The 27,041-nt window shown below is 41.5% G+C and overlaps 1 protein-coding gene across 1 annotated transcript in view; it reads right to left on the reverse strand.

Moving 5' to 3' along the window:
* Nucleotides 1–338: 338 nt before the first annotated feature.
* The window catches only part of GXYLT2 (glucoside xylosyltransferase 2), a 72,209-nt gene continuing 45,506 nt past the window's right edge, over nucleotides 339–27,041 (reverse strand). Inside the window, exons 4-7 of the mRNA XM_006175219.2 lie at nucleotides 17,650–17,901; nucleotides 16,407–16,530; nucleotides 9,633–9,805; nucleotides 339–4,684 (exon numbers count right to left, since the gene is read on the reverse strand). Of these exons, the coding sequence (XP_006175281.2) occupies nucleotides 4,502–4,684; nucleotides 9,633–9,805; nucleotides 16,407–16,530; nucleotides 17,650–17,901 (732 nt within the window). The 3' untranslated portion in view covers nucleotides 339–4,501. The remainder of the gene's footprint in view (nucleotides 4,685–9,632; nucleotides 9,806–16,406; nucleotides 16,531–17,649; nucleotides 17,902–27,041) is intronic.

Below are 27,041 nucleotides of genomic sequence, written 5' to 3' on the forward strand. Positions count from 1 at the left end.
ATGCTATTTTTGACATGTTACTAGCTAACAAGTCAGGTTTAGTTATGCTAAATAAAATGTAGGAACACAAGAACTAATTTCACATTTTCTAAATTTTCTTCTTTGCATCTCAAACACCAAACATCTTTAAGACCAAATAACATAATTTATAGTGTGGTATTTTTATAAACAAAGATTTTTAATGATTTTTAAAAATAGGCTAAGCTACTCGTTAAACCAAGCATTTCTTTAATAGTTGGAATGACCTAAATATTACTATTTAAGATGATAAAATCTTAACCTTGAAATCTTATAAAACAAAAGAAACACACTTCCAAAATAACACCAAAAGACAGAACTTTGTAAAAAGGCTTTTAATTAAAAAAAAGTAAAACAGGAAATGGCATTTAAAAAGACAATATAGTAGTTAAGTCATAATACTTATGTTCTTTTTAATTTGCTATAATAATTCCTTTTCTTTGGAGAGTTCCTTCTTATGCTCATTTCATCCCAAAGAAAAAAAATCACTAAAAAATTAGTTTTCCAACATAAAAAAAATGCACTCAGGTTCTCCTTGGGAGCTATCAACAATGGGGACACTTTTTAGTGACAACACAAACATGTAAAACCAATGAAGCAGAAATTGCACCTGATTCTTACAAGGTCATGCATATGGTGATACAAACACAAGTGCTTCATCTTGAAGACTCAAGAGAGTATTTCCAGTTTCGACCTGTGAAAATCTCTGTTTGCCAGAGAAATCTCATCAGCTTTAAAGACTAGCACTGCAACTGTGAAGCGATTTCACCTAAGGTGTCACTATCTACGATTTTTCAATTCACAGAGCACAAGAAACGCTGGGTCTTTGTTTAAAAGGTGTGCGCCCGTGCGTGTGTGTGTATACAAGTACTGTGTGAATTTTTTTTTAACTTTTGGAAAATTCTCATCATAAAGATTTGATCTAAGGATTAGAACTTAGTTCTGCCTGCACAGGGAACCCAAGTGCCATGGCTCTGTCACTAACGCCAAGCCTCTTGTTACTACTCAGAAGCTAACATCAAAGACGGGAAGGGAAAGGCAAAAATGAACAAAAGGAAGATGAAGAAGTAGGAGAGAAACAGAAAAACATAAGAAAGCTTGCTTACCATACTAATAAATGAGAATATAATGATCTGTACTCATGTGGCATTAAACATACTTCTGAACACAACATATTTCTGAATTCAGTCGTGAAATCATGCTCATTTTGACTTATCCAACTTAGGCAATTTTTTTCTGTGTAAGTACCAGGCAATATTTATATACAACCCTAAATTTGTATGAATGTTGTGCTGTCTTCAGGGTGGGTTGAAGTGATTATTCCATTACTGGATCACTATTTTGTGACTGTGAAAAAGGTTTTATATGGTTTGCTCGTTTTATAAACACCGTAATTGCAATGAAATAAATACAAACCTCTACGAATCCGTATAAATATTGTTTCAATAATAAATTCAGTAAAAGTCACAACAATTTGCAATGGAAGCACTGAGTATGTAAAAGACGTTTCAAATAAATAGTTATTTTGGAAGTGGAAGGAAAACTTAAACAGAGTTTCTAGCCAGTTAAAATTTTCAAAGACTGAAATTTCCAATGTAGGTCACAATTTTGGAGATTTATATTGGGGGAAAAAAAACAGCAAGAAAAACATGGGCAGCATACCTAGTGACTGCCCCTGCCATTGGAAGTCTCAATATCCACATACACAAAAACATGATCACATTTTGCTCTTAGAAAGTGTTCTTTCATTCTGCAATGGAACTCCATAGCCATGCATTAAACAGAAGTTTAAAGGAAAAGGGAGAGGACAGGACCAGACAGGAAGACAGAAGCGACCCAGTCTCACGCTTGTCCCATACAAATTCAACGTGCCGTATGGGGCAACATAACCTTTGGCAAACTTCAGACCACACACCGCAATGTTTTAGGAGTCCACTGAATTACAATATGTGGTTATCATATTTCAAAGGCGCTAATGTAATAGTTTTCTGGAAATTATCAAAAGCAGAGAAAATACTGCCTCATGGTAACAGCCTAACCATAGAAAATAATTAGCACTTTCAGGCAGTGGGAACTGGAAGATCAATTTTGTTCTGAATTTTCCACCAAACTAACACTTCAAGATACAGCAGAGGAACTCCAAGGCAGAAGATCGCACCAAATTCTAAGTTTTCACAATCTTATAATGCATCGTTCTAGAATGTTCTAGAGTTTTGTCATTAACCGTTAATGGAAATCCTCTTTTGCACATTCAGCCTGGAACCAATAATTGAGGGTTGTGGGTAAACCTGGCTGTCACAAAAGAAAAGACACTGCTGTAGTCCAAGTCTTCACAAGCAGATTTTTTTTTTTTTTTTTTTTTTTGGTGGGACTTGTCAAAGGATGAAAGGAACTTCTTTAGATCTGTGAGCCACTAACAAACCTGAGTGACGTTTGTGGCGTTTATTGACTGTGCTGAACAAGCAGAAAGAAAACTGGAATGGAAGTCAGGGAGTCGTCTTCACAGCTTGGCTCCTTCACCAAAACCCCATTTGTGGGTATACAGGGCACATCTTCCCCATCCAAGAGACAGTCTAGAAATGTCCTCACTTTATATTCAGATATAAAATATCAGACAATGTCACCTTGGGTGGCAAAATGAGGAAACATAAACTATACCAGCAAAGATAAGAGTTTCACATCATCATGGTAATTTCCCTTAAAACAAAAATAACAAACCACAGGCCACTTGACTTATCAAAGGAAAAGTATGGGTTATTACTCAACCATTTTAGATTTAAATTTGTTACTGCCATAAAGATGCTGCACACTAAGATTGATTGACATACATATATTTTTTGGTAATGCTGACATTTTCATGTATTTTTTTTTCAGGGTAAGACTTTCTTCTGAACCTCTAATATCCTACTGGATTCCGGTATGTAGGATACTACGTTTGCATTACCAAAATAAAAAACTTTCATTTTATATTTTCAGATCGCTGTCTATATATGTTGAAAAGTATTTAATATATTTGTTTCCAAAAATTTCTCTGTAAAATACGTTGCATTTTATACACATCTGTATGTCTCAGAGAACAGGAATTACATTGAACGTGTTTGTTTCTTTGTGTTACAATTGCGTGATTTGCCCAGTGGAGATGACACAGGCTCCCACTAAGTTCATTAGGCTGTTGCAGACATCAAAGAGATCATTTATGCACAAGTTATTTTGAGATAAATAAAGCATCATGCAAAACTCCCTCATGCTAATACCAGCTACTTGAGTAACTAGGGATTAAGTTAGATCCCTTTGGGGAAAGAATATAGAACTTCCTCTACTGTAGCCAGGTGAGAAGACCTGCCCGGTTCCTTGGCTAATAGTTGGATAACCCTAGAAAAGAAAAATGAACGTTTGCGAGAACTTTCTAAGGCTGGTAGGAAGTTGCATTTTTTTGCCAATGGAATCAGCTGAACTATTTATTTGTACCCATTATCTTCCAAGTTGGCCTTTAATTTCCACCTACTGCCCACAAGTTTAAAGAGAGAAGACCACATCTACTAACGTAAGAGATAAACTGCTTTTGTCTGTGGGTAAACACAAAATCACATCTCTTTGCTAAGTAAACCTCTTAGGTTTAACTCAATTACTGAATTTCCTTTCGGAAGCTGTGGCTGCATAGACATTTCTTATGATTTGGAAAATCTAAATAATTTTTCTTAAAAAAAACCCCAGTTACGCTTCATCCTTTACCACCTGCCCAATTAGCTAAAATCTGAATGCTTCTCCCAGGTGGATTTTTAAGCAGAGCACCATAAACATAATCATTTTGCCTAAATTTTTAGTCTCCTACATAAAAATCTCAGCATAAGGGCCAACTTTTATTTAGACTACCGGTTTTAGATATGTGTTACGATGGAAAAGACAACCAGCAAATAAATACAGAAGTAGGGAAAAAGACTTAGGACTACTCTAAAATCAAAATCTTTTCCCCTGGTTGATAGGATTATGGCTAGTCTCATTCTGACTTTGGTCCACTTGCCTATATATTCTCTATACATTTTAAAAATTTGTTTGATTTACCAGAAGCACGTATTACTTTGATAACAAGGGATGGGGGAAACAACTGCATTGAAAGAGTCTCAGAAAAAGTGGATAAAAGCTGTCACTTTGGATGCCACTGACATTGTCTCAGACACTTAGGAATTGGAAGGCTCACAGAACTTTCCACAGCCAGCTCACTGCTGCAACAATGTTCAATGAGCAATAACACCACTTAAAAAAAAAAAAAAAAGCAACAACAGAGAGACAAATAGCATTTTAGGAAAAATTAAAGCATATTTCCTTTGAGGGGCAATTAATTTAGCAACATTTAACAAGGCTTTTTAAACTCAATTGTCTTAGAGCACCACTAAATATTCACATAAAAGAGACCTAGGCGGCTTGCAGACGGATGTCTCCTCGTTCATGAGAAGCCTAATTGATTGGCAACAATGTGAAACCCTCAGTGCATCTGGTTGGGGCCGACACGGATGATGACATGTTTCTCATAAGCCCTTTTCATTGTTTTCTCAATTTGCTTCAGAAAAACTTGTGGGATTCGTCCACATAGAGTGTGCACAGTTTCTAAAAACTTCAGCTGAAGAGGGTAATACATGGATTGAAAGAGATTGTCTTCAAAGGGAAACTGAAAGATGATTAAAAAAAGAAAGAAAGAAAGAAAAAGTTTACTTTAGTTACTGAAAGGCCATTTAAAATGCAAATCACTTTTACTGAGAAATGACACAGGCAATGACTGGAAGCCCACAGGCAGATTGGTACATTCCTAGATATATGGAAATGACTTCCGAGGACCCAGGTTCAAATCCTGATTCCATTCTGTGCAATTCCAGGCAATCACTTACCCTCTCTTGGCCCCAGTTTCTTCCCTTCTTAAAAAAATTTTTTTTTTATTTGGGTTAAAAGCTCCTAAAATCTAAGAGTGAGGTATATCTCCCAGGATAGGATATTCTACATATAGTATGCTCTTGCTGAGCAGACACTTGAAATCTAACAGAATGAAACACTGAATTCTTATTTTTTGCCTTTGTAGCAGTCTTAACGAAGCAACTATGGTAATCCCATGAAGCCCAGAGTTTAACAACTACCAGTAAAATGTATCATCAGTGAACTTTATTTTAATAATTCAGGTACCGAATATTGGTTGCTGTTTTTTTCCCACTTAATATTGGGCTTAAAAAAATATATTGTTTTCCTATGGGATGTGTCTGTATTTTCCAAAATACGTCTTTCAGACCACCTAGTTATGAGCACGAGTCAAAGTTTTATCACAATTTTGTCGAAAGGGAAAGGCCTCCAGTAGGTTCAAATCAAGGATTCATTGTTGGCAAGGACATTTCAAACAAAGACTAGAGGGAAAAAAAAGGAAAATAAGAATGATGAAAAGTCAGTGTACTATTGCCTGACAGCGGAGTGGGTGTGTGCTTATTTTCCTACAAGTCCTAACCCCTTTAAAGTTCACCAGAAATATTGCTTAAGCATGTTTACCAGAAATGTGAATTTCTTCCCAGAAGGAGATTATATGCTAGGTAATGTAAAAAGGTTCTGTCCGAGACCACGTTGGGGACATTTTTCCTTTCATAGCACAGTTTAGACCATTGACAAAATCCTTTTCACCACTGTATCCTCAGTGACAGGAGCAGAGCAGGTGAAAACATTGGAGCCATCCTGGAATCCTGTTTCCCCCACATTCTTCACCCAGTCCATCAGCAAGTGCTGTAGACTCCATCTCTACGACGTATCCGCAACACAGCTACTTCCTCGCATCCTCCTGATACCACACGAGCGCATGCCCATCCCATCTCTCACCTGGATGGCTGCAGTAAGTCTCATAAACAGCCTTCGGGTTTTCACTCTTGCACTCCTTTCCCTGAGTTACCGAGGTGATCTTTTTAAAGGATAAATCAGAGCACATCATTTCCCTGCAGGGGCTTCCCACTGCAATCAGAATAAGATTGCAAGCCTCTCTCACCCCAAAAGCTCATGTGACCTTGAACTCTCCACCTCATCTCCTCCTCTCTCCCTTTCTCTGGTCATTCTGGTCACCGTGGTCTCTTCTCTGTCCTGCGGGCACACAAACTTATTCCTGCCTCAGGGACCTTTCCTGGGTTCTGTCTTCTGCGTAGCAGGATCCCCCTGCTCCCCCTCAGATTTCCCAGGGCTGCCTCAGTGGATCAAGGCTCAGGCTCACAGAGGCCTCCCTGAGGACCTGAGCTCGGGAACACTCCTCTCCACCCAGGACTCTAGCCCCATCACCCTGCTCTGTTTCCCCTCTAACCTTTCACTGTCTAATAGGACTTGGATCATCCCTCGGATTCTGTGAGTACTGTCAGGCTGCCTTCACCCAGAATATACACTTCACGAGGGCTGGGCTTCAGCTTTGTTGACTTCTGAGTTCCCAGAACCTCGAATTGTTCCTGCATAAAATAGGCTCTTCATAGATGATTGCTGAAAGAATGATAGAAAGAATGTCTGCCTGGGAGGTGATTTGCCTTGGGTCAGGACGAGGGGGATCACACTTCCCCTTCACACAAACTACACACAGGGCTGAAGTGTGCGAGCACATGAGAGAGAGAGAAGACAGGAGGGGAGGAGAGGGAAGAGATGGAGAAGGGGAGGGAAAAAGGAAGAGGGAGAGAGAGGGAAGACACTTTCAGAGAGACACACAGGGACAAAGAGAAATGCAGTGAGACAGAGAAACTATTTACAGAGAGGAAGAGAGAGAGCAGGAGAGAAAATGTGCACAAGGTAGGGAAAGAGGTAAGTGTGACACTGTTATCATCACAACAACTTCTACTAATTACTGAGCACAACTCTATGTCAGGTGCTGAACTACAAGTTCAAAACCCATCATTTTGCTGAATTCTCACAATACTTTCTATGTGGTAAATAATATTATGACCATTTCACAGGTGAGGAAACTGAGGCCCAGTAAGGCAAGAACACAGAGTTAATGACTAATTGCCAGAAAGTGACAAAATTGGGACTCGAACCCAGGTCAGTCGATGCCCAAAGCCAAGCCTTGACCCTGCTACGCTAGGGTGCACAGTGGAGAGTGGGAAATGCACCTCTGATGATGGAGTCTGACTGTATTTACTCACGTTTCAGGGTGGGGTTAGTGATAGTCCTGATAGAAGTGCCTGAATGAAAATTAAAAATGGTCTTTTTAGGCCCAACTGGGGAAAATCATTGAGTGTATTGGGCAGGATCATTTATGAAACAGTTATTCGGCCTTCTTTCTGATCTACCCAGAAAGCAAACAGGATGAACTGTGACTCAAGAACTGCAGTTGCTCAATCCCAGAACAGGGGGGCAGATCACAGAAGAATCCAAGCGTGGCTCTGATGTACACAGTCTGCTGCAATCTTACTGAACTTCCATTTGTACTCCTGAGTGGGTTTACCCCTAGAGTCGGTGTTGGAATATCTAAATGTGATGATATCGCTAAGTACAGAACAGGTTTTCTTTGTAATTAAATCACTTGGCCTTTGAGAACCAGCAGCAGGGAAACGCAGGGGAAGAAAGAGATGTTAGTTTAAAAGCTTGCAAATCTCTTTCCCTACACAGGAGACAATTCTGGGAATTCCAGAATTGGAATTCTCTGGGATTCTCCTTAGCAAAATGCATATTTTCATATGTGCAAGAATGTATTACTATATTGCAGGATTCACCCCCACCTCACTCCTGTCAAAACTCATTCATGAATCATGAAAGTTCCCAGATCCTCAAGAAAAAACTCTCTAATAACATTTACATGCTCTATGCCAGGGTTAGGCAAACTTTTTCTGTAAAGGGCTAGATAGTGAATATTCTAGATTTTGTGGGCCATATATACAGTCTGTCACAGCCACATCTCTGCTGCTGTAGCATAAAAGTGGCCACAGACAGTACATACATGAAAGGCTGTCCTCAGGTCCTGATAAGACTGTGTTTATGAATGGTGAGATCTGAATTTCATAAAATTTCCTCATGTCATAGAATACTCTTCTTTTCATTTTTTCCCCCCAACTATTTAAGAAACCATCCTTACCCCACACATCTTACAAAAACAGGCAGCAACCCAGACTTGGCTTAAGTTGGCTGACCTCTGCTGTTTTGGAAATATCATTTCAAAAAGGAAATCTCTGAAAGCAGCTGTTGCTGGCTTCCCCTCAGCAATGTCAAGGTAAAAGGCAATGTGGAAAGCAGCATTTCCTGAAGTGTGGGACGGAAGCAAGAGCAGGCAGTCCTGGACAGGATTTTAGGTGGTGAACTGCAAAGCAAGGTCCTTTCGACCTTCCCATTTACTGCAAGAGGACAGTTCACTTTCGTCTTCAACTCCTCCTTAACATTGCAACTCAATTTCTACAGGGTAGTAAGAGGGAGCCTCAGCTCCAGGACAAAATCCTAGTGTCATCTTCACACTCAACTAGAGGCAATTAAAAGGCTGCCTGGCAGATCTCATGGAAACTGCCCTTCCCAAACCTTGGACTTGGTGCACGGGCAGTGAGCTTAGTTTTCCCGACAGCTGCAGTCGAGGACTCAGGCCCCCGTCCCAGGCCAGCCTGGCTCATATGCACATCTGCATCCCTGCCCCAGGCACCTCCATTCACAGGACTCCTTTTCGAGGTACTGGGGGTAGGGTGGGGGGGTGTGCCTTTCCTCTCCTCCCCTCTCTCTTCCCACGGTTCATGGGTCCATAAAGATGCAGGAGCCTCTTGTTCAGGAGATATTCCTGCCTCTGTGCTGTATGGACCTGACCCTCGCCCAGCACACTTTGGTGCACAAACAATAGACCACTGGGAGCTGGGGCCTCTTTTTGCCTCTTGCTTGCACTGTCACAGTATATAAATAAAGACTTGATCGACATAGAAAACAAACTATGATTACCAAAGAGGAAAAGGAGGGGAGAGGGATAAATTAGGAGTTTGGGATTAACAGATATAAATATACTATTATACATAAAATAAGATAAACAGGGACCTACTGTATAGCACAGGGAACTACATTCAATATCTCAATATCTTATAATAACCTATAATGAAAAAGAATCTGAAAAAGAACATCTATACCTATACCTAACTGAATCACTTTGCTGTATACTTAAAACTAACAAAATATTAAAAATCAACTATACATCCATAAAACAAAGACATGATTGCTATTTTGGTTTGGCCCCTGTCCTAACTGACCACCTTGACACCTGCTTGTTTAACAGGGTGGAGCTGTCAACGAGGCAACACACCTAGTTCGTGCTGAATAATACAATTTTATTTTCATTGTACTATCTATACCTTAATCCACGACCCTTTGCTATGGCAAATGGCACAGGGTTTCTCTCTCTGACAGGAAATTGCCTCCCTCTGTGAATTTATTTAAGGGGGAAAAAATGAGTGACTTACTTGGAACTATGAAGTAAAGAGTGGAGAGAGTAGAGTATCAGGTGGCAAGTGGATGGAGTGACTGAGAGTGACTGAGGCTGGGGAGAAGTGGTGTAACTCAGTGCTTCTGGGGGATTATTTGACCTTGAAAAGGACCCGTGACCAAATCACCGGCACTGCCTTTCGCTGGCTGAATGGTGGCGAGCACACACTTACATCCCGGATGGCTTCATAGAGAGCTTTGAACGTCGGCTGCTTCTCGTCATGGTAGACGCCACGGTTCCCGTGCAGGACAGACACACCTTCCCGCTCTGCCTCTTTGCAGTTGCTTCCGTACATGCAGTGATCAGGACGGTAGTTCCACTGGCAGGGGAACACGTAGAGACACTCTGGTGGTGACAAGATAAAGACGTGTGCACAGTCAGTGCCAGCTCTCCTCTGCACACCTGGCGAGGAGTCAACCTGTTGTGTCTGAATACACAACTCTGCCACTAGCTGCAGGAACGCAAGCAAATGACACAATTGTTTTCTGGGCCTCAGTTTCATCATCTGTAAAAGGGGGAAGAATTGTAAATATCACTTGTCCAGCAGGATTGTGGGAAGTATTAACTGAGTTCATATACATGTATAAGAACTTGGAACAGTGCTTGGCACATAGAAGGCACACAGTAAATCTAAGCCGTCATGATTACTCTTATCATTGTTATTGCTACAACGAGAACTGTTGCATTAGGCTGCTAGAAGGGTGAAACAAGATAACTTAAATTGAACGAGCCTAGCATAGTTTCTGACACATAGTACTTCGGTGGTAAATGTTTTACTCCAAATTGCCACTAGACATACAGGTGGCCAGTCATTCTTAACTTTTTATGAGTCACAGATCTCTCTGGGAATCTAATGAAAGCTTTAGATTCTGTCTTTGGAAAAATGTATGAAGAAAGAATATTTGCTTACAAGTTTAGGGGTTTGTAGATCTCCTCAAAACCTGCTAAGAACCCCAGCTATTAAATGTCACATGTGAAACTGGGTTCCGGACAGAATTCAGTTCACATGCTAACCTTCCCTGCAGAATTTTCCAGAGGAAGAAACACAAACTACATTGAGAATATAGTTGAAGTAAATATTTGTTCATCACAGTGCCAGGCACTGGTGCCACTGAGTGATAAGGCACTGCTTTTCCCTCAGGAAATTTATACTCTCGTAAGGGAGATAGTCTAGCGTCATCAAAATGAACACGTTTCGTCAGAGTTCACAGAAAGGACGGCATTTCAGTTAAGCTTTATTTAAACTTAGACTTACATAGTGAGGATAGGATTTGATTGACAGTTAGAAATAGAAGCCTGGACGAGCATTTGAGGAGGAGAAAATGGTCTGATCAAGGTGAGGAGTTTGGAAATTAGAGTGTGTTTTAGAAAAGATCAGTTATTTAATTTTTCTGGGGCAAACTCGATTTCTTCAAAGGGTAAGATAATGGTAGGAAAGCTGTCACATAAAAAGACTGCTTTGACCTAAAATATTCAAGAAATCTGAATATATATTAGGTTGCAAGTAACTAACTGTGATTCTAGCTAGTGAGAAAAAAAATTTTTTTTTTCCTTTGGAAAGAGAGGAGGTAGTTCATAAAATCAGAGGGAAAGCTGAATTGGTGGGCGGAACAAGGGCTGTGCCTGGGAGCTGCGTATGGGGATGAATTCATGTCAGCTTCCCGGCACTGCCGCCAGGACGAACCAGCTGTGGCTACTTCCTGCTCTTGGACTCCCAGACACAGGTTCCCAGGAGATAGTCTGACTGGTTCAGTGCGAGTCAGGGGTGGGCGGGACTCTGAGATTGCATGAAATGGGGCAAGAGCAATTCCCCTGAGAAACCTGGGTGCTGTTACTAAAAGGAAGGGAAATCAAGAGTGCACAGGTCAAAATAACAGAGGTGCCTTTTTCTGCACAGATACACCTTGCCTGGGTTACATTTTGAAATCTCCATGTGGTTAACAGGGGAAGGAGGAGGAGAGGGGCTACACCAGCATCCTGGAGTGGGCTGAGGATGGAAAACCTCTGTAGATCAGCTGATGAACACGTAGAGGGGGTTAATGGTGTTTATGTGGTACATGATCAATAATTATTCCGAAATGGATCTAGTTTAAGGAAGATGATGACGGCCGTCAAAATGTAATGTTTAAAAATGACAGCATGGTGAAATGTGCCAGTTATTTTTTTCCACTGCTGAAGAAATAATACAGTGAATGGTTTTTAAATTCCAAATCTCCAAAGCCTCAAACCGCTGCAATTTATTTAAAAAAAAATTTTTTTTTTCCAAGCCAACCTCTCTTCCAACCCTGGGTCTTTCCAATTTTTCTCTTCATTCTGCATACAAAAAGAAGCTCATTAACTGATTATTTATGAGACTGAAATCCCTTAGTGATCCCTTCAGGAGTCTACATTTATTTCCAGAGCCTCCTAACTACTTGCAAAGTACTGTGTGAACTGATTGCTGCTTCCATTTCTGATCACTTCATATTCTTGGGGACTTTAAGATTATGGACTAGCTTATGCCTGATCATTTTAACTTCAAGGTAAAATAGATTTGCTACTTACTATACTGTATCAACAGAATGGAGGCTGTTTGCCCTATTCATAGCGTTTTGTTTGTTCCCTTTTGCTTTTTTTCATGTCTCATTCTGGAACTCAGCTTTCCCCGCCTCCTCTTCTTCCTTCTTCCAGAATGTATCTTGTTCCAGGAAAGGGCAACTCATTCCTCAAGAAAACGTCTCTGATCACACAATCTAAAGAAGCGATTCTCTCCTTAGTTTTGACAGACTCTCTCTAACCCCTCATTTGTTTCTTTCACAGCACTTTTCCACAATTTGTGATTTTGAACGACTAGTTGCTATTCTTTGGAAGTTTACCTCTTCCAATAAAAGGGGGGTTTCATGAAAGTAGGAACTCTGTCCCCTGTCTGCTGCCATATCCCCAATGCCTAGCCCTGCAGCTGGCACCTAGCAGGTGCTCAAAAGACATCTGCAGAATGAACAAGAGGACAAAAGCGTGCACCTTCCTCTACCATCTGCATCTTTCTCCTGCTTTCTCCCTCTCCCTTCTCCCCACCCTCCTTTCCTCTCACTTTCCTTGCTAGGATCTTTCTCTTTTATCTCTTTCCCTCTTTCCCTCCACTCTCTGAATCCCATCCATCCAACCAGCCAACATACCTGAAGACCAACTCCAGTTAAAGCTTAACTAAGCTGCACATGGGAAGCACTTAATGAAAGACAAAAGGTAGACACAACTCCTTCTCACAAAGACCCCATGATGTTCATTTCTGGGCTTAGTATCAGAGCTCGTGAGCTTCCCAGCCTCCTCAAACAATGACTTGTTACCAGTTTTCCAGGACAGTCATAAAGCTAAATAACTGGGCCTGTCCACTCCAAAACACACTCATAACTGCCAGTTTCTGGGTGCTTTTGGTGGGGTGAGTACACAGCGTGGTTGCACACTCAGGAACACAGCCTGACAGGGCCACTGCAGAGGCTTGTTCCATGTGATGATGTGGCCCCAGCAGACTCTCCTGACTTCCTAGTAACACATTCAACTCACGGACAATCTACAGACATTTCATGGGCGTTTCAGCACTTCTTCCTCTTCGGGGACAGGACTCCACTGCTTCCACTCCGGCTGGACGCCCTGCCCTGTCATCTGTACTTGGCAGGTTTCATTTCCTTCCCTGCCCGCAGCCTACTTTTCTAGAAATTGCTTCAGAACAAGGGACAGACTTAGGTGGCCATGTTTGAGAGAGGAAAATGCCACTTGATCTTGCTCCTCTCCCTATGCAAAGAGAACCGCTACACAGCAGGGCTGGGAATACGTTCACAGGCCAGGCCAGGCCAGGCCAATCTCTCTCTGTCTCTTTTTCCCTTCAAGAATTTGAATTAGGAAATACAGAAAACCCATCATCATTGGTACGGGCTTGTGAGGTTGTGTTGACTCGAGGCTGGGCCACGTGCTAGTAGAGAATACCATCTAAGAGATGGTATGGAATTGAATGGGCGTGGAGAGAAAAAATGCGACAGACACCATGAGGCCTCTGAGGGATGAAAAAGTTCAGCTTTGGCCCTTAGCAGCTGCTCAGAGCTACTTCTCATGAGGCCTGGCATGATCTGATCCACGTGTTCATGCAACTGGTACCTGGCCCCTGATGTAACTGGTGTGAGTGGAGTTTTACTCCCTGCAACCTAAGTGCGTTCATCCAAGCACATTTTTCTGCCTAGGGTTCTCTTTTCACCCTTGCCAAATTTACCCTTTCTACAGCACTCTGTTCTTGACTCAGATTCACCTGTAAAGATGAGTTCAGTCTTCCATCTCTTGAAGAAGCTACCTTGGCTCACCTGCAAGGAAATGTCCCATGGGATGAGCTACCTGCAGGGCCACCCTGGGCCTCAGCTGCCTTTTCCTGAGTCAGTCTATTACCCAGCACAGCAATTACATACCTGCAAGCATTTACGATCTAATTATAGCAAGAGTTCTACAACATTTTTTAGCTAATGACTTTTAAACACATTTTAAAAGCCCTGTTATTGGCTAGGGGAGGCTATAAAAATGAAAACAACGTAGGTATGTGCCCAGGTTTGTGTGCACTGCTTCACCCATGGCAACACACAGAATCATAACAAATAAGCATGTTTACCTCCTGGGCTGGGGCCAATCTCTCCTTCTCTCCTTTCCAAGGATAAAGGTGACAACTTTTTTTTTCAAATATAGTTTGTTCTGGTGTATAGAAAGTGCTCACAATCAATATAAACAAAGAAAACCTTTCAATGCAATGATTATCACTGGATTGCAGGTCAAAGCTCTCATGTTTGATAAAGTACCTGGATGAAGTATGCAAGATCAAAGGAAGGGCATACAAAGAACAACCGAGGAGTTACCTAATACTGACCTCAAGTTAGGAAACTCGGGTATTTACTCGCTGCTGCTCAGATTCAGCAGTCAGAACAACTTCATCATTATTTTCTAATATCCTTGTGCTCAAGGGATCTGAGAGGGGCAGTGGGAAGCCACTGAACTCAGGTGGTTTTCAGCCCTAATTAGAGACCAGGGGCTAGCGCCTAATTGCAGAGCTGCTTGTGACTGCCTTTGAGTGTTATTTACTCACTGATCACGTCCTCAGACAATCTGCAACAGGCTGAGAGGATTTCTGGGGAGGCAACTGGGCGAACCTTTTGAATTCCTCAGTCTGGGAATATGGACAATAGACTGATGGAAGATAGTTTGAGCCACACAACAGAGAGAAAAAATGTAATATTTAAAGGTCAGAAATAATGCAGGAGAGAGAGACACATTCTGGGACACCTGCCCAGCTCTCGAGGATTCTCCCTCTGAAATTTCCTCTTTCCCCAAAATGTGCAGGCTGGAGTGGGCGTGGCCTGGACTTGGATCCCTGCTCTGGCACTTATTAGCTCTGCCGCAAATTGTTTAACTCTCTTTCCCTTAGTACCTCTGTCTATAAAATGGGGACTTTATTCTTAGGGTTGTTGTGAGGATTAAACAAGAGAACACTCAGAACAGCATTTGGCCCTTAGTAAATAATCAACGTCAGGCACTACTCCCTAGCTCCACACTCCTGGCCTAGCAGACCCATGCTCTCAACATCTGCCTTCTCCTTCTGTGTGGCTGGACCTGGAGGATGAAACCTTGGTACTTTGCTTTGAGCAGAGAATGAGAATCTTCTGAGAGAGGAACAAACAGCCTCAGTGGGAAAAGGGAAGTCCAACCTGGGGTCCTCATCCTTTTCCCTTTCCTGCTTCGGGTCCTGGCCTGCTGGCCTTCCTGCCCTCGGTTTCTATGTGACACCTGTTTGCTTACCAAAAAAGTATCCTTTGTGCTTAGGCCAACTCCAGGGATCTTTTATTTGCAACCAAGAGTCCTAATGAATAACAACTACACCTAGAAAAAAAGATGCAGTGTGATTAAGAAGAAAAAGCAGGAGGGGCAGACTTTAAAATCCCTGTTGCGATCAGACTGAAATGGATTAAAACATGCCACGAGCAAACAGCCAAGGCATCCTCTTCATCTAATGAGTGAGTATTGGGGAATCTTTCCCAGCAACAAACTCCATCTCAACCTGCTTTTTTTTTTTTCTCCCCAGGATTGCTCCTTTTTAATCCAAAGGCATATGGGATTAAGTTTCATTTCAGAATTTTGTTAACAAGCAAATAAAGGTATATAGTAGGTGCTTCTAGGGTGACAGGATTCCACAGGCAGAAGTCTTTATAAACAGGAGTCTATTTCAGGATATTTAAAGACAAAGGAGAGGCCTGAGTAGTTGGAGTGAGGTGTGCTTTTTTTTTTTTGTCCAAAGATCTTTCTTAAAGAGAAAACATGGTTTTGATTTTAACAACATTAAACAAGGTTTTAGCAAGGATGAAAGAAAAGAAGGAAAATGTTTAGCTTTAGGTGTCAATATAAAAACAGACCAGAAATTTCCACCTCCCTTCCTCCCCCAACTCTATCATATCACTGACTTAACAACATAAGAAGACTTTTGCCTTGGATGAAAAGAAAGAGGAATGTGGAATCAGAATCCTTATTCTATACCCTTTTAACCCCCAACAACTCACTTAACTATAAGGATCCCAAGAACCAATTCCCTTCAGTCTAGCAATTGTTCAGGCTATGCAGGGCCTCGTGCCTAGATTATAATGTTTTCCTTTAGTTCTGTGCCACCCATTGATTCTGCCAGTACTTCTTAGAAGAATGGTGTGACAAAATCTCAAAGATATTCTTGAAAAATGGAGTCCAGTGTTGGAGGTTTCAACATTTGGCCTTTTGTGTCAGCAGCACGAGGACCGCCTCCGTGAAACACTGGGGGTGGATGAAAGGGCACACTTTGCAGGGGACACAGGCACAATTCAAGCTTCATCAGTGGCCAGCCAGGCTGGAATGTGCTCTGTTGGGCGATGTGGGTGGATTCCTACACAAATGGCATTTTCGAAAGAGAACCTACCTGGGTTGAAATAAAAAATAATATTTAATAAGTCCTGGTCTCCCCACGTGATGGCATTCTTGTACTTCTGGTACAGAGGGTACAGCATGTCCTCCCAAGCCAAGCCTGTTGGAATCATGCTGTTCTGGAAAAGAGAAAAAACATGAGAGCAGCTGAGGCACAGAAAACACATCCTGTCCACTGAGAATCAGTGTAGATGGACTGGTTCTCCCCTGCACCCCTGACCCCAGAATGAAAATGAAATAAATAAGAGGAGAGTCCTGCTAGCCTCAAGGCATAGGACAAAGCAAAACTAGGGCTATAGATGACAGATGTACACATGGATACAATGGACCAGGAACTGGTTGGGTCTGTGGTTTCTACCCTGAAAAACATGCCTCAGTTTGAACTTCCCTTTGGTATGCTTAACTCTTACCTTGGAAGTGAAGGAACAAAAGACAGACAGCAGAATTAAGGTATCTTAAGGAAAAATACCCTTTCCTTATCTTACAGTAATTATTTAAGATAAAAGCAACATATTCAGACTAAATAGTCAAACAGCATACAAAGATGTGGGAAAAAAAAATGTAAAAGTATTTTTCCTCCGGCCTCCCTCAGTTCCTATTTCTACCTTCCCTAGATGTATCCACTATTAGTTACCAGGCTCTTAGGCATTCTTCTGGGAATTTCTAAGGCATAAAAGGGATCACACTCTGTAGTATCAGCCTTCAATGCATTTTAATTTTTTCCATCTAATATTTTTGTAGAGATCTTGTTTATCTCACTTATAGATTTACCTAATTCTTTTTAATTGGAGGATAATTTTTTTTTTGACTTGTTCTTTACTGACGTTCATTTAGGTTCTCCCAGGTCTTCGCTGGGATAAAAGATGAGGCCATGAACAGACTTGTACATTTTTCTCTGTATACTTATGTAAATATATCCGTAGGGTAATTCCAAGAAGTTTTCCATGGTTTTTGAAGCTTGGGATACACACAGGGTTCAAATATGTAATTCAGAAGTGCAACATAATATTCCTGAATAGTAACTCAGCTGAATATCTTTAAATTCCATAATCTCCTGGGATTTTCCTTAACCAACAAATATTCCATCACTTTCCAAATACATTCCTCTTTAATGGCTTCTTCCATCCTCACCGACAAGCCACCTGCTTCCAAAATATTACACTAACACTCCAGGAAAGTCACTGTTGAGAAGACAAAGTCCTGATGTTTAAACAAGGATATTCAAAATACTTCCTTACCTTGAACTGGGTGCTTCTTATCCGAGTTAAGTTCATTAGCATGACTCCTGAGTTCACTCCTGCGGAGCCATAGAAAGGGTGCCGAGCGAAGCGGCTGTACCAGCCTATCTTGGGGATTTCATGCTCGGGGGCCATGGCTGCAAGTTGCGTGGAATTAAACTGCCTCAGAAGCTTCCAGATGTCATCGACAGGTCTCAGAAAGAGAACATCGGTGTCCACGTAGAGAAGGGAGTCCACATCCTTTAAAATCACCTTTGTGTGTATTGGGCAAGGAGGGAGAACACAAAACAGTAAGTCAGAAACAAAGGAAGTGGCCTGATAGATCAACACCACCACCAATTTCATTGGTTAATGTTAATTCTAGAAAGGGTACCATTCTTAGCTCCCATTCCTACCTTCTCCTTGGGCTTGAGGGACAAGTGTCAATAAAGGGTAGAAACTCAAAGGAAGACCAGTCTTGATCCAGACTGGTCCAATTCCAGGATCCTGGATTCTGTTTGGCTGGGGTTGGACCTCCCAAGGAACGAAGACATCAGCAAATTTTTCTGGCTTTCTTCTTCTTCCACCTTCCAATAAGGCCTTCTGTCTTTCACTCTTAGTTTTTCCTTGGAACAGCTAGGGCAGCATTAGACTGCTTGAAGTGGGCAACCTCTAGACGAGCTCACGGCAGGCTTTATGGTAGATACTCTGTCCCTGGATCCATTTCTTCTAGTGATGATGGGTAAGGTTCTGCATCTTTTTGAAACCATATTTTCAGCTAAGATTTAGACTTGGGAATAGGCAAAGCAAGTTATTGGCCAGCTTTGCCTGCAGGGATTGGCAACTGTTTTTCTCTAAAGGGTCAGAGAGTAAATATTTTAGGCTCTGTTGCAACTACTCAACTCTGCTGTTGTAGCATAAAAGCAGCCACGGACAACATATAAACAAATGAGCATGGCAGGGTTCCAATAAAACTTTATTTAGGGACACTAAAATTCGAATTTCATATACATTTCAGATATCAGAGAGCCTTATTCTTTTGATTTTTTTCAACCATTTGAAAAGTAAAAACCATTCTTGACTCAGGCATTGTCAACCTCTGTTGTAGATCATTCAAGCCAGCCATCTTAAGTTCTCCTTGGCTAAGTGCTTAGTTTACCAGAATTTTGCCCTGAGTTTGAGACTTCAAAGCTGTAGTTAGTAATCGTGTTACTTGCTTTGTTTTGGCATCGTTTTCCAAATTTAGAGGTAGTTTAACCAAGGAAGGATCATCATCCTGACCCCATAACAACACTTGTTATGGACTGAATGTGTCTTTCCAAAATTCATTATGTTGAAGCCCTAACCCCCAATGTGATGGTTTTTGGAGATGGGGGTCTTTGGGAGGTAATTAGGGTTAGAAGAGGTCCTGAGGGTGAAACTCTCGAGATGAGATTCTTGTCCTTATTTGAAGAGACACCAGGTTTCTCTCTCTGCCATACGAGGAGACAGTGAGAAGGCAGCAGTCTGCACGTCAGGGAGAGGGTTCTCACCAGAACCCAACCATACTGTCTCCCTGATCTCAGACCTCTAGCCTCCAGAGCTATGAGAAAATAAATTTCTGTGGTCTTAGCCACCCAGTTATGGTATTTTGTTATGGCAAACCAAGACAACACTCCATTGGGATCCTAGTATTTAAAACTCAATAACTGGGCACTGTATGATACAAGCATCATGGAGATTTCAGTCTTGAATAATTTCAAAACTTACATGATCAGCTGGATTTATCTTTCCTTCCTCATCTGCTGGAGGAATAAATTTACAAATCAATAAAATAAAATTAAAGATAATGATCACCTACCACTTCATAAAAGAAGATTATCTTGACATCCATTTAGCAATTTGAAGATCCTAATTTCAGAATTAGGATGAATTCTTTAAATTGAATACATTTATAATAATCTACCACATTATACTTATTTTTTTCTTATTTAGCCATGGAAAGGTAAAAGCTGCACCACAGATGAGCACTAGCCTGCTGATTTTATGTTTTAAATCACAGCTCCAGGGTACATTGGAGGAAGGGCAAACCCTCCACAAAAGAATGAGTAAACTATACAATTACGGCATAAGATGTATCTCGTGCAAAAATCTTATTTTACTGGGAAGGAAAACTAACGCACAGAAAAGGGTTCCATCTAAGTTAATGTTTCAAATAATGATAAACTTGTTGGATTTTGGCTAACAAGGTTACCACACAATAAAGTCACTTTCTAGAATGTGTTTAAGGAAATAAGAGACCGCACAGTGTTCCACTAAAAAGCTACTTCAGAACTACAGAATCAGAGAGGCAGAGAAAGCTACTTCAAATTCACCTGAAAGAGAGCAGATTTCTCTTCATGGCTGATTGTCTATTAAGGCCTGAATAAAATCATATAATATTAATGTTTTAATCGATTAAGGGTTATGTATATATCTAGCCCCCAAATTCAAGCTCACTGATTACTTTAGTCCTTTTCTTGGTCTTAGATAAATATTATTGTTAAAGTTATCATCACTTCAGTAAAATAAAAGTGTTACCACTTTGTCAAAACAAACAAACAAAAAACAAAAAGGCTTGAAGGTCTGAAAAGGGAAAACTAAAAAGATCTGAAGGATGGAGGCATTCCATCATGAAGCTACAGGCAGTATCTTTAATCAGGAGAGAAAGAGGCAAATGAAAACTGTATCAGAAATTTTTAAAATCAGAAAAATCTTAAATTCACCTAAATTTTTATTTAACCAGTATCCTATTATTTGACATGTGAATTGCTCCCACTTTTTTTCGTTTTTTAATGTTGTAAACAACACTACCATGGGTGTATTTTCAGAGAAATTTCTAAGCACATAATATGGCATTTCTTTCTCCTTTAAATTTAGTAAATATTTACATGGTTCAAAAATAAAAACATATTAAAGTAAACTCATTGACAAGTTATTCCTCCTTGTACTTTCGTCACCACTTCCCTTCCACCACTTCCTAACCACATTACTGGATTACTCTCTGTTATGCCAGAGATATTTTATGCACGTAAGAAAAAATAGCCACAAGTTTCTTCTGTGCAGCACAGGGAACTGTATTCAGTATCTTGTAGTAATCCATAATGAAAAAGAATCTGAAAATGAATACATGTATTTATAAGTATGACTGAAACATTATGCTGTACACCAGAAATTGATGCAACATTGTAAACTGACTATAGTCAATTAAAAAATAAAATAAAATAAAAAGGTGAGGAGAAGAAAAAAACAAAAGAAAAAGTAGCCACACATGTACAACTTCCTCTTTTATGTCACAAATGATAGCATAATGACTGGACATTGTGCTGTAAACCAGAAATTGACACATTGTAACATTCAATAAAAAACAAACTAACAAACAAAAAACCTAATGATAGCATAGCACACACCGTGTCACCAGCCTGAGTGCTTTTTAAATAACCAAATCAATAAATGTGGGAGGGCACGCACAGATTTTGTTTATTATTTTTTATGTCTGTGCATTTCATTCATGCTTCATTGCATGGATCTAGCATAATTTATGTCACCTACTGTAGAACATTTAGGCTTTTATCAAGCTTTTGTTATTATAAACAATGTTACAGTGAAAAAATCCTCATCTTAATTCATTTCAGCACACATGAGTGTCTCTATAGAATAAATTAATTAAAATATAATTCCTTGGTCAAAGAATACGTGCATTTGGAAATTTGATAGCTATTCCCAAACGACATGCCTAGAAGTGGATACATTCAGGCTCCTGCCAGCAAGGTAAGAGGGCGCCTCCTTCCCCTCATCCTCACCAGCACAGCGCATGATCAGACTGCAGGGGCTCGGCTGGCGGAGGAGGAGGTGCACTTCACAGGGTCCTGGTCTAACAGCTCATTTTCATTCCTAATTTCCTGCTAGTCTCACCCTGGGGGGCTGGCCTGGGAGCTAGCACTGTGGCAGGAGGTGACAAATGTCTGGAAGACAAGCAATAAGCATTGAGGGACACGTGAATAACAGCCTGGATCCCACCAGGTGCAACCACACAGGCCCCTGATTGGTCTCCTCAGGGGTGGGAGGCCCCCCCTGCACAGTCCTTCTCCAGAACCACCCCTCATCCCTCCTCTGATGCGGTTTCTTTTTTTTTTTTTTTTGTCCAACTATTTTATTTTTATTTAATTAATTTATTTTTTTTGGTGGGGGAGCAGTAATTAGGTTTATTTATTTTTTTACTGGAGGTAATGGGGATTGAACCCAGGACCTCTTGCATGCTAAGCATGCGCTTTACCACTGAGCTATACCCTGGGTCCCTGTGGTTTGACTCTGAGACACATTTTCTGGACTGGGATTGAAGGACAAGGAAGAAAAACTTATCAGTAAATTTACAGCTACTGCTTTTAGTAAGCTTGCAAATCTTTAGTTAAGGTGGCAAATCCAGTTCAGTCTAAACTAGGGAACGCAGAGTGGGGCCTGCAGGTCAAATTCAGCCCATGGATGGATTTTTAAAATATGTAGTTATTTAAAATTTTTGAATTGGTTGCCACATTTAAAAAAAACTGCGATATCACAAAAATAATTGAATTTCTGTCTTCTTTTGAAAAATCTACAGCTCAGGCAAGAACAGCCTACATCCTATATGGGAAAAATCTGCTGGTGCTTGGCCTCAGCCGCCCCTCACTGCATTCTAGGGTCCACTAGGTACTAGATGTGACCAGCAGTGACAAAGACAGACAATCTCTGTCCTCATGAGGGAGTCAGATAATAAGCAAGATAAATATATTGATTCTATAGCATATAAGCAGGTTAAAAATAAAGCAGGGAAAGGGACAGGGGACCCACATGGGGTGGGGTTTGCAATTTTAAGTGGGGCCATTGGGAAGGCCTCATTGAGAAGGAGGTGGTAAGTATACATAGTGGGGGAATGGCTGGCCCACTCTCAGAACATCAGAGGGCTGGGGCGGCTGGACCACAGTGAGCTACCAAGAGAAGAGCCAGAGATGAGGACAGGTGAGTGGGCCAGTCACTTCACTGAGGGCTTTGTCTGCCCTTGGAAGAATTTCAGTTTTTAGACAGAATCCATTGAAATGCTTTTACCAGAGGAGTGACTAGGTCTGACTAAGATTAAAGAATCACTTTGGATGCTGCGCTGAGAACAGACGACTGGGGCACCCAGGGGAAGCAGGGAGACCAGTTAGGATGCTATTTCAATAATTCAGGGGAGATCGGTGCTGGCTTGGCTCAGGTGGTAACAACCCAGGGAGTGAGAAGAGGCTGAATCCTTAATATGGCTTGAAATACAGCTAATAGGATTTCCCCAGCAGACTGGATTTGGGATGTGAGAGTAACAGAAGAGTCAAGGGCAGCCGCAAGGATTTTAACCTAAGCAACAGGTAAGATGGAGTCACCTTTAACTGAGACTGCACCCAATGTGTGTCGTTCCCTAGTCACCTGTCTGGCCCTTGCACATATGTATTGGAGTTTGCAGCTGCTGAAGCCTAGCTCCCTCCCTCTTTCTCTGCAGCTGTCCTCCCTGAAATATAAAGATGCCTGTGGTGGTCCTGGGAAGGGAAGCATTGACAGCAGCTTTCCAGGGTGACAGTTGTATGCCTAGTTCTTGACCACAATAGTGGTTACACAGGTGTGAGCTTGTTAAACTACACACATAGTGTCTGGATGGGCTATTTTGGGGGGGGGAGGAGTAATTAGGTTTATTTATTTAATTATTATTATTACTTTTTAAAATGAAAGTACTGGGGATTGAACCTAGGACCTCACGCATGCTAAGCACGTGCTCTACCACTTGAACTATACGCTCCCCGCTAGGGTGTGCTCTTTTTGTATGTAAATCATATTTTAAAACAGACACACAAAAGTAGCCCTAATGGTACATCTCAGAGATCAGGTAGAGGATAGTCCTTAGGAATGTTAAGTCTGGCATTCCTGAGTTCAAATCCTGGCATCATGAGCTGTTGACTTTGGACAAGTTCCTTTGTTTCTAGTTCCCAGCTTCCCATTTGTGTAAAGTGGGAAGCAAGACCACCACCACCATCCTAGTTCCCAAGTGGTCACAATCATCCAGTGAAATAAAACACACAAGAAAGTCAGTACAGTGGCTGGTGCACAGTCAGTACTCAGTAAATAGCCATGTTGCTACTGTAATCAGTCTCTGTGTTTTTCCTTGTAAAGTGTAATTAGTTGCCATTTGCATCAATGAGCAACCGAACGTCAAAGCATGTGTCGACCACAAATCGTCTTTTATATAGTCAAAGTCAAGCAGAGAAGAGTTGAAGTTTTTGAACCTTTCTAATATCATAATCCACTTATTACCTTGACTGCAAACAAGAGCATAAGGCGTTTTTACTCTTTATCTGAAAAAACAAAAGACCAGGAGAAAAAAACCAACTCTTTCTATAGCATCGTGTCTCTGGAGGCTAATTCTGCAGCAGTTATTGCTGGCATTAATTTGAAGAGGATCATTGTGGCCACGTTATAATGGACAGAGGAATATTTACCAAAGGGATATAAAATTAGCCATTCTAATTCCCTTATGGAAATTACTCAGCACTAGAAACGAGGCCTTTGTTTTCACAGAGAAAGGGAAAAAGAGGCAGCGCACAATAGCTGTTTGTCCCCGATGTTGCCTTCACTCCCTTCACCACCCCAACCTGGGTAGCTGCCTCCGGGAACTCCGCTGGCTCTTTGCGCTGGGGAAGGACCCAAGGCTGGCCACGGGCAGCAAGGTGATCAGGGGCCGCTGGCTCTCCCTTAAGTTCATTTTGCTTCAACTTTGTTCTGACTCTGACAGTACAACCTGGTGGTTGAAAGTCTGGGGTTTGAAATCAAACCACCTGTGTTCAGATTCTGTTTCCACTTCTAACCGTGCGGTCTTGGGCAAGCTGCTTGAAGCCTTCTAAGCCTTAGTTTCTTCATTTTGTAAGAGGGATTGGTCATGTGCTTTGGAGGGCTACCAGGATGATCAAATGAGATAATGCGTGTGAAGCCCCCGGCACACACAGTGAGGACTCAGTAACTGCTATGTGACATTCTTATTGTCTCACTCTCTGAGCCCAGTAACTGCCTGTGGTGGTGGTGGCGGTGGCTGAAGTACTAGTCATAGTTGTAGTCATAGTAAAAGAATGAGACATGTTCTCTGTTCTCAAGGAGCTTTAGTCAGGGAGACAGACAAGAGGCAAAGCAAAGTAAGGCGTGGGTGATGGTAGGGGTAGCACAGAAGCACACAGCAGGGCTCCTGAACCAGTCTAGAGTGAAATCAGGGAAGGCTTCCCAGAGGAAGCAACATCTAAGCCAAAAGGTAAGTAAGTGGAGAGCAGGGCAATGAGTGTTGAAGATAAATGGAACAGCATGTGAAAAGGCCCAGTGACCAGGAGACAGCAACACACGGGGGAGGATGGCAAGTTGGTTGGTGGGGCTGGAGCTTACATGCGGAGAGCCAGGGCTGGTGAGAGATTAGGCTGGCCAAGTGGGCAGGAGCCCCGTCAGCTGTGCTGACAGATTTGGACTTGATCCCAAGAACTTTGGGGAGCTGTGAAATGATTTGAACTATGAACCTTGAGGTCTGATGCTCTCTCTCCTACCCACATCACTCACATCCAATCGGCAGCAAGTCCCAAAAGCTCTTCCTCCAAAATACATCTGAATCTTCCCATTTCTCTCCCTTTCCACTGCCTCACCCTGAGTCTAAGGCACCATTACAGCTCCCCTAGAGTTCTGGATGGTCCATTCACTGGCCTCCCTGTATACACACTCACCACCTCCAATCTATTCCTCACAGAGCAGCCAGAGGGATTTTCAATCTCCAGTGTGATTTCTTCTTTGGCCCATGGGATATTTACAAGAGTGTTGTTTAATTTCCAAAAATTTGGGATTTTCCAGATGTCTTTTTATTATTTATTTCTAATTTCATTTCCTTGTAGTCAGGAAGCATACTCTGCGTGATTCCAATCCTCTCAAATTCACTGACACTTGCTTTATGGCCCAGCATATGGTCTATCTTGGTGAATGCTGAATGTTTATTCTGCAGTTGTTGGGTGGAACATTCTATAAATTCTATAGCTGCCAATTAGGTCACCTGGTTGACAGTGCTGTCAAGGGTTTCTGGGTCCTAACTGACTTTCTGTTTGTTTATTATAACCACAGGAGCTTTATGGAGTTTTATCTTCAGACACAAAGAAGGAGGGGAGAAATATGAAGTTACTGCAGATTCATTTACATCAACATGTATTATTTGGGAGCCATCATTAATTTTCAGACTAATAGACAATTTTAAAAGAGGAGCACTGATGTCTCCAACTCTGATGGTGGATTTGTCTGTTTCTCTATTTGTCTAATCATGGTTTTGCTTTGTAGATTTGAAAGCTCTGTTACTAGGTACATACTCATTTAGAGTGGATATATCCTTCTGATGGATTGAGCCTTAATCATGATGATACATCCAGAGAGCTTTTAAAAAAACTTACATTAGAGGATGCCATTTTCATCTTTAAACCTCTTTAAGACTTTTCACTGCAATTTTATTACACATGAACCGTGATCCGTAAAAAGCTCTGTAGGATGGACACATTCTGTCTCTAAGGGGGACCAAGTTCCTATCAGTGGTGATCTTTTACCTCCTAGCACAGCCTAAGGTTTTTCTTGGCTTCAGGACCTCCAACTTTTCATTATGGCTCAGTTACTGTCAAAGTCAACAGAGGGCAGGGAGCAAAATAAACTTAGTAGGGAGCCAATGATCTCTCACCTCTCTTCTTGCCAATGGCCAGGGCTTCCTCTGTCAGAGATGCTCTTAAGTCTTTGCTTAGGTAGAAACTAACACGTAAGTCCCCCTGTCTCCCCATTCAGAAAGAAAAGATAAAAGTTAAAGCTCTCTTATTTAACAAAGGATTAGTCTTTTGGGATGTTCTCTTTCACTTCATTCCCTAGGTTCAGTGCATCTAAGATGAAGAAGATAAGGTACTCAAATTTTCTGAAAAACAGTAATATTTACTGATTATGAAATACATGTGCAGCCCTGATGGTTTAGTCAGTTTCAAGGCTTGTGAGTTATCACTTTAGATAACTGCTGAAATTATCAAGAACTATGATTAGGGTGAAAATTAATGATGTCCTGAAATCATATCTGCTGATAGAAATCAAGTAGCCGTAACTTCACATCTCTCCCTGTTCCTTGGGTCTGGAGATGAAGCTCCTGAGAGCTCCTGGGATACATGACAAGCAACTTCCCAGGCCTCTCGGTGAAGTGCTACCAATGGCTTCCCAGATGTGAGGCAGAGCTCTCCACTGACCATTCTTGAACGTCCAGCCTTAACCCATCGTGCAGACCTGAGCTGAGGTGTTACCTCCTCAGAAAGGCTTCCCCAAGAGCCTCCTTCCTCTCTCTCTCCAGTCTCTCC

Source organism: Camelus ferus, chromosome 17 (genome assembly GCF_009834535.1).
Source record: "Camelus ferus isolate YT-003-E chromosome 17, BCGSAC_Cfer_1.0, whole genome shotgun sequence".
In the NCBI taxonomy this organism is placed as follows: domain Eukaryota; kingdom Metazoa; phylum Chordata; class Mammalia; order Artiodactyla; family Camelidae; genus Camelus; species Camelus ferus.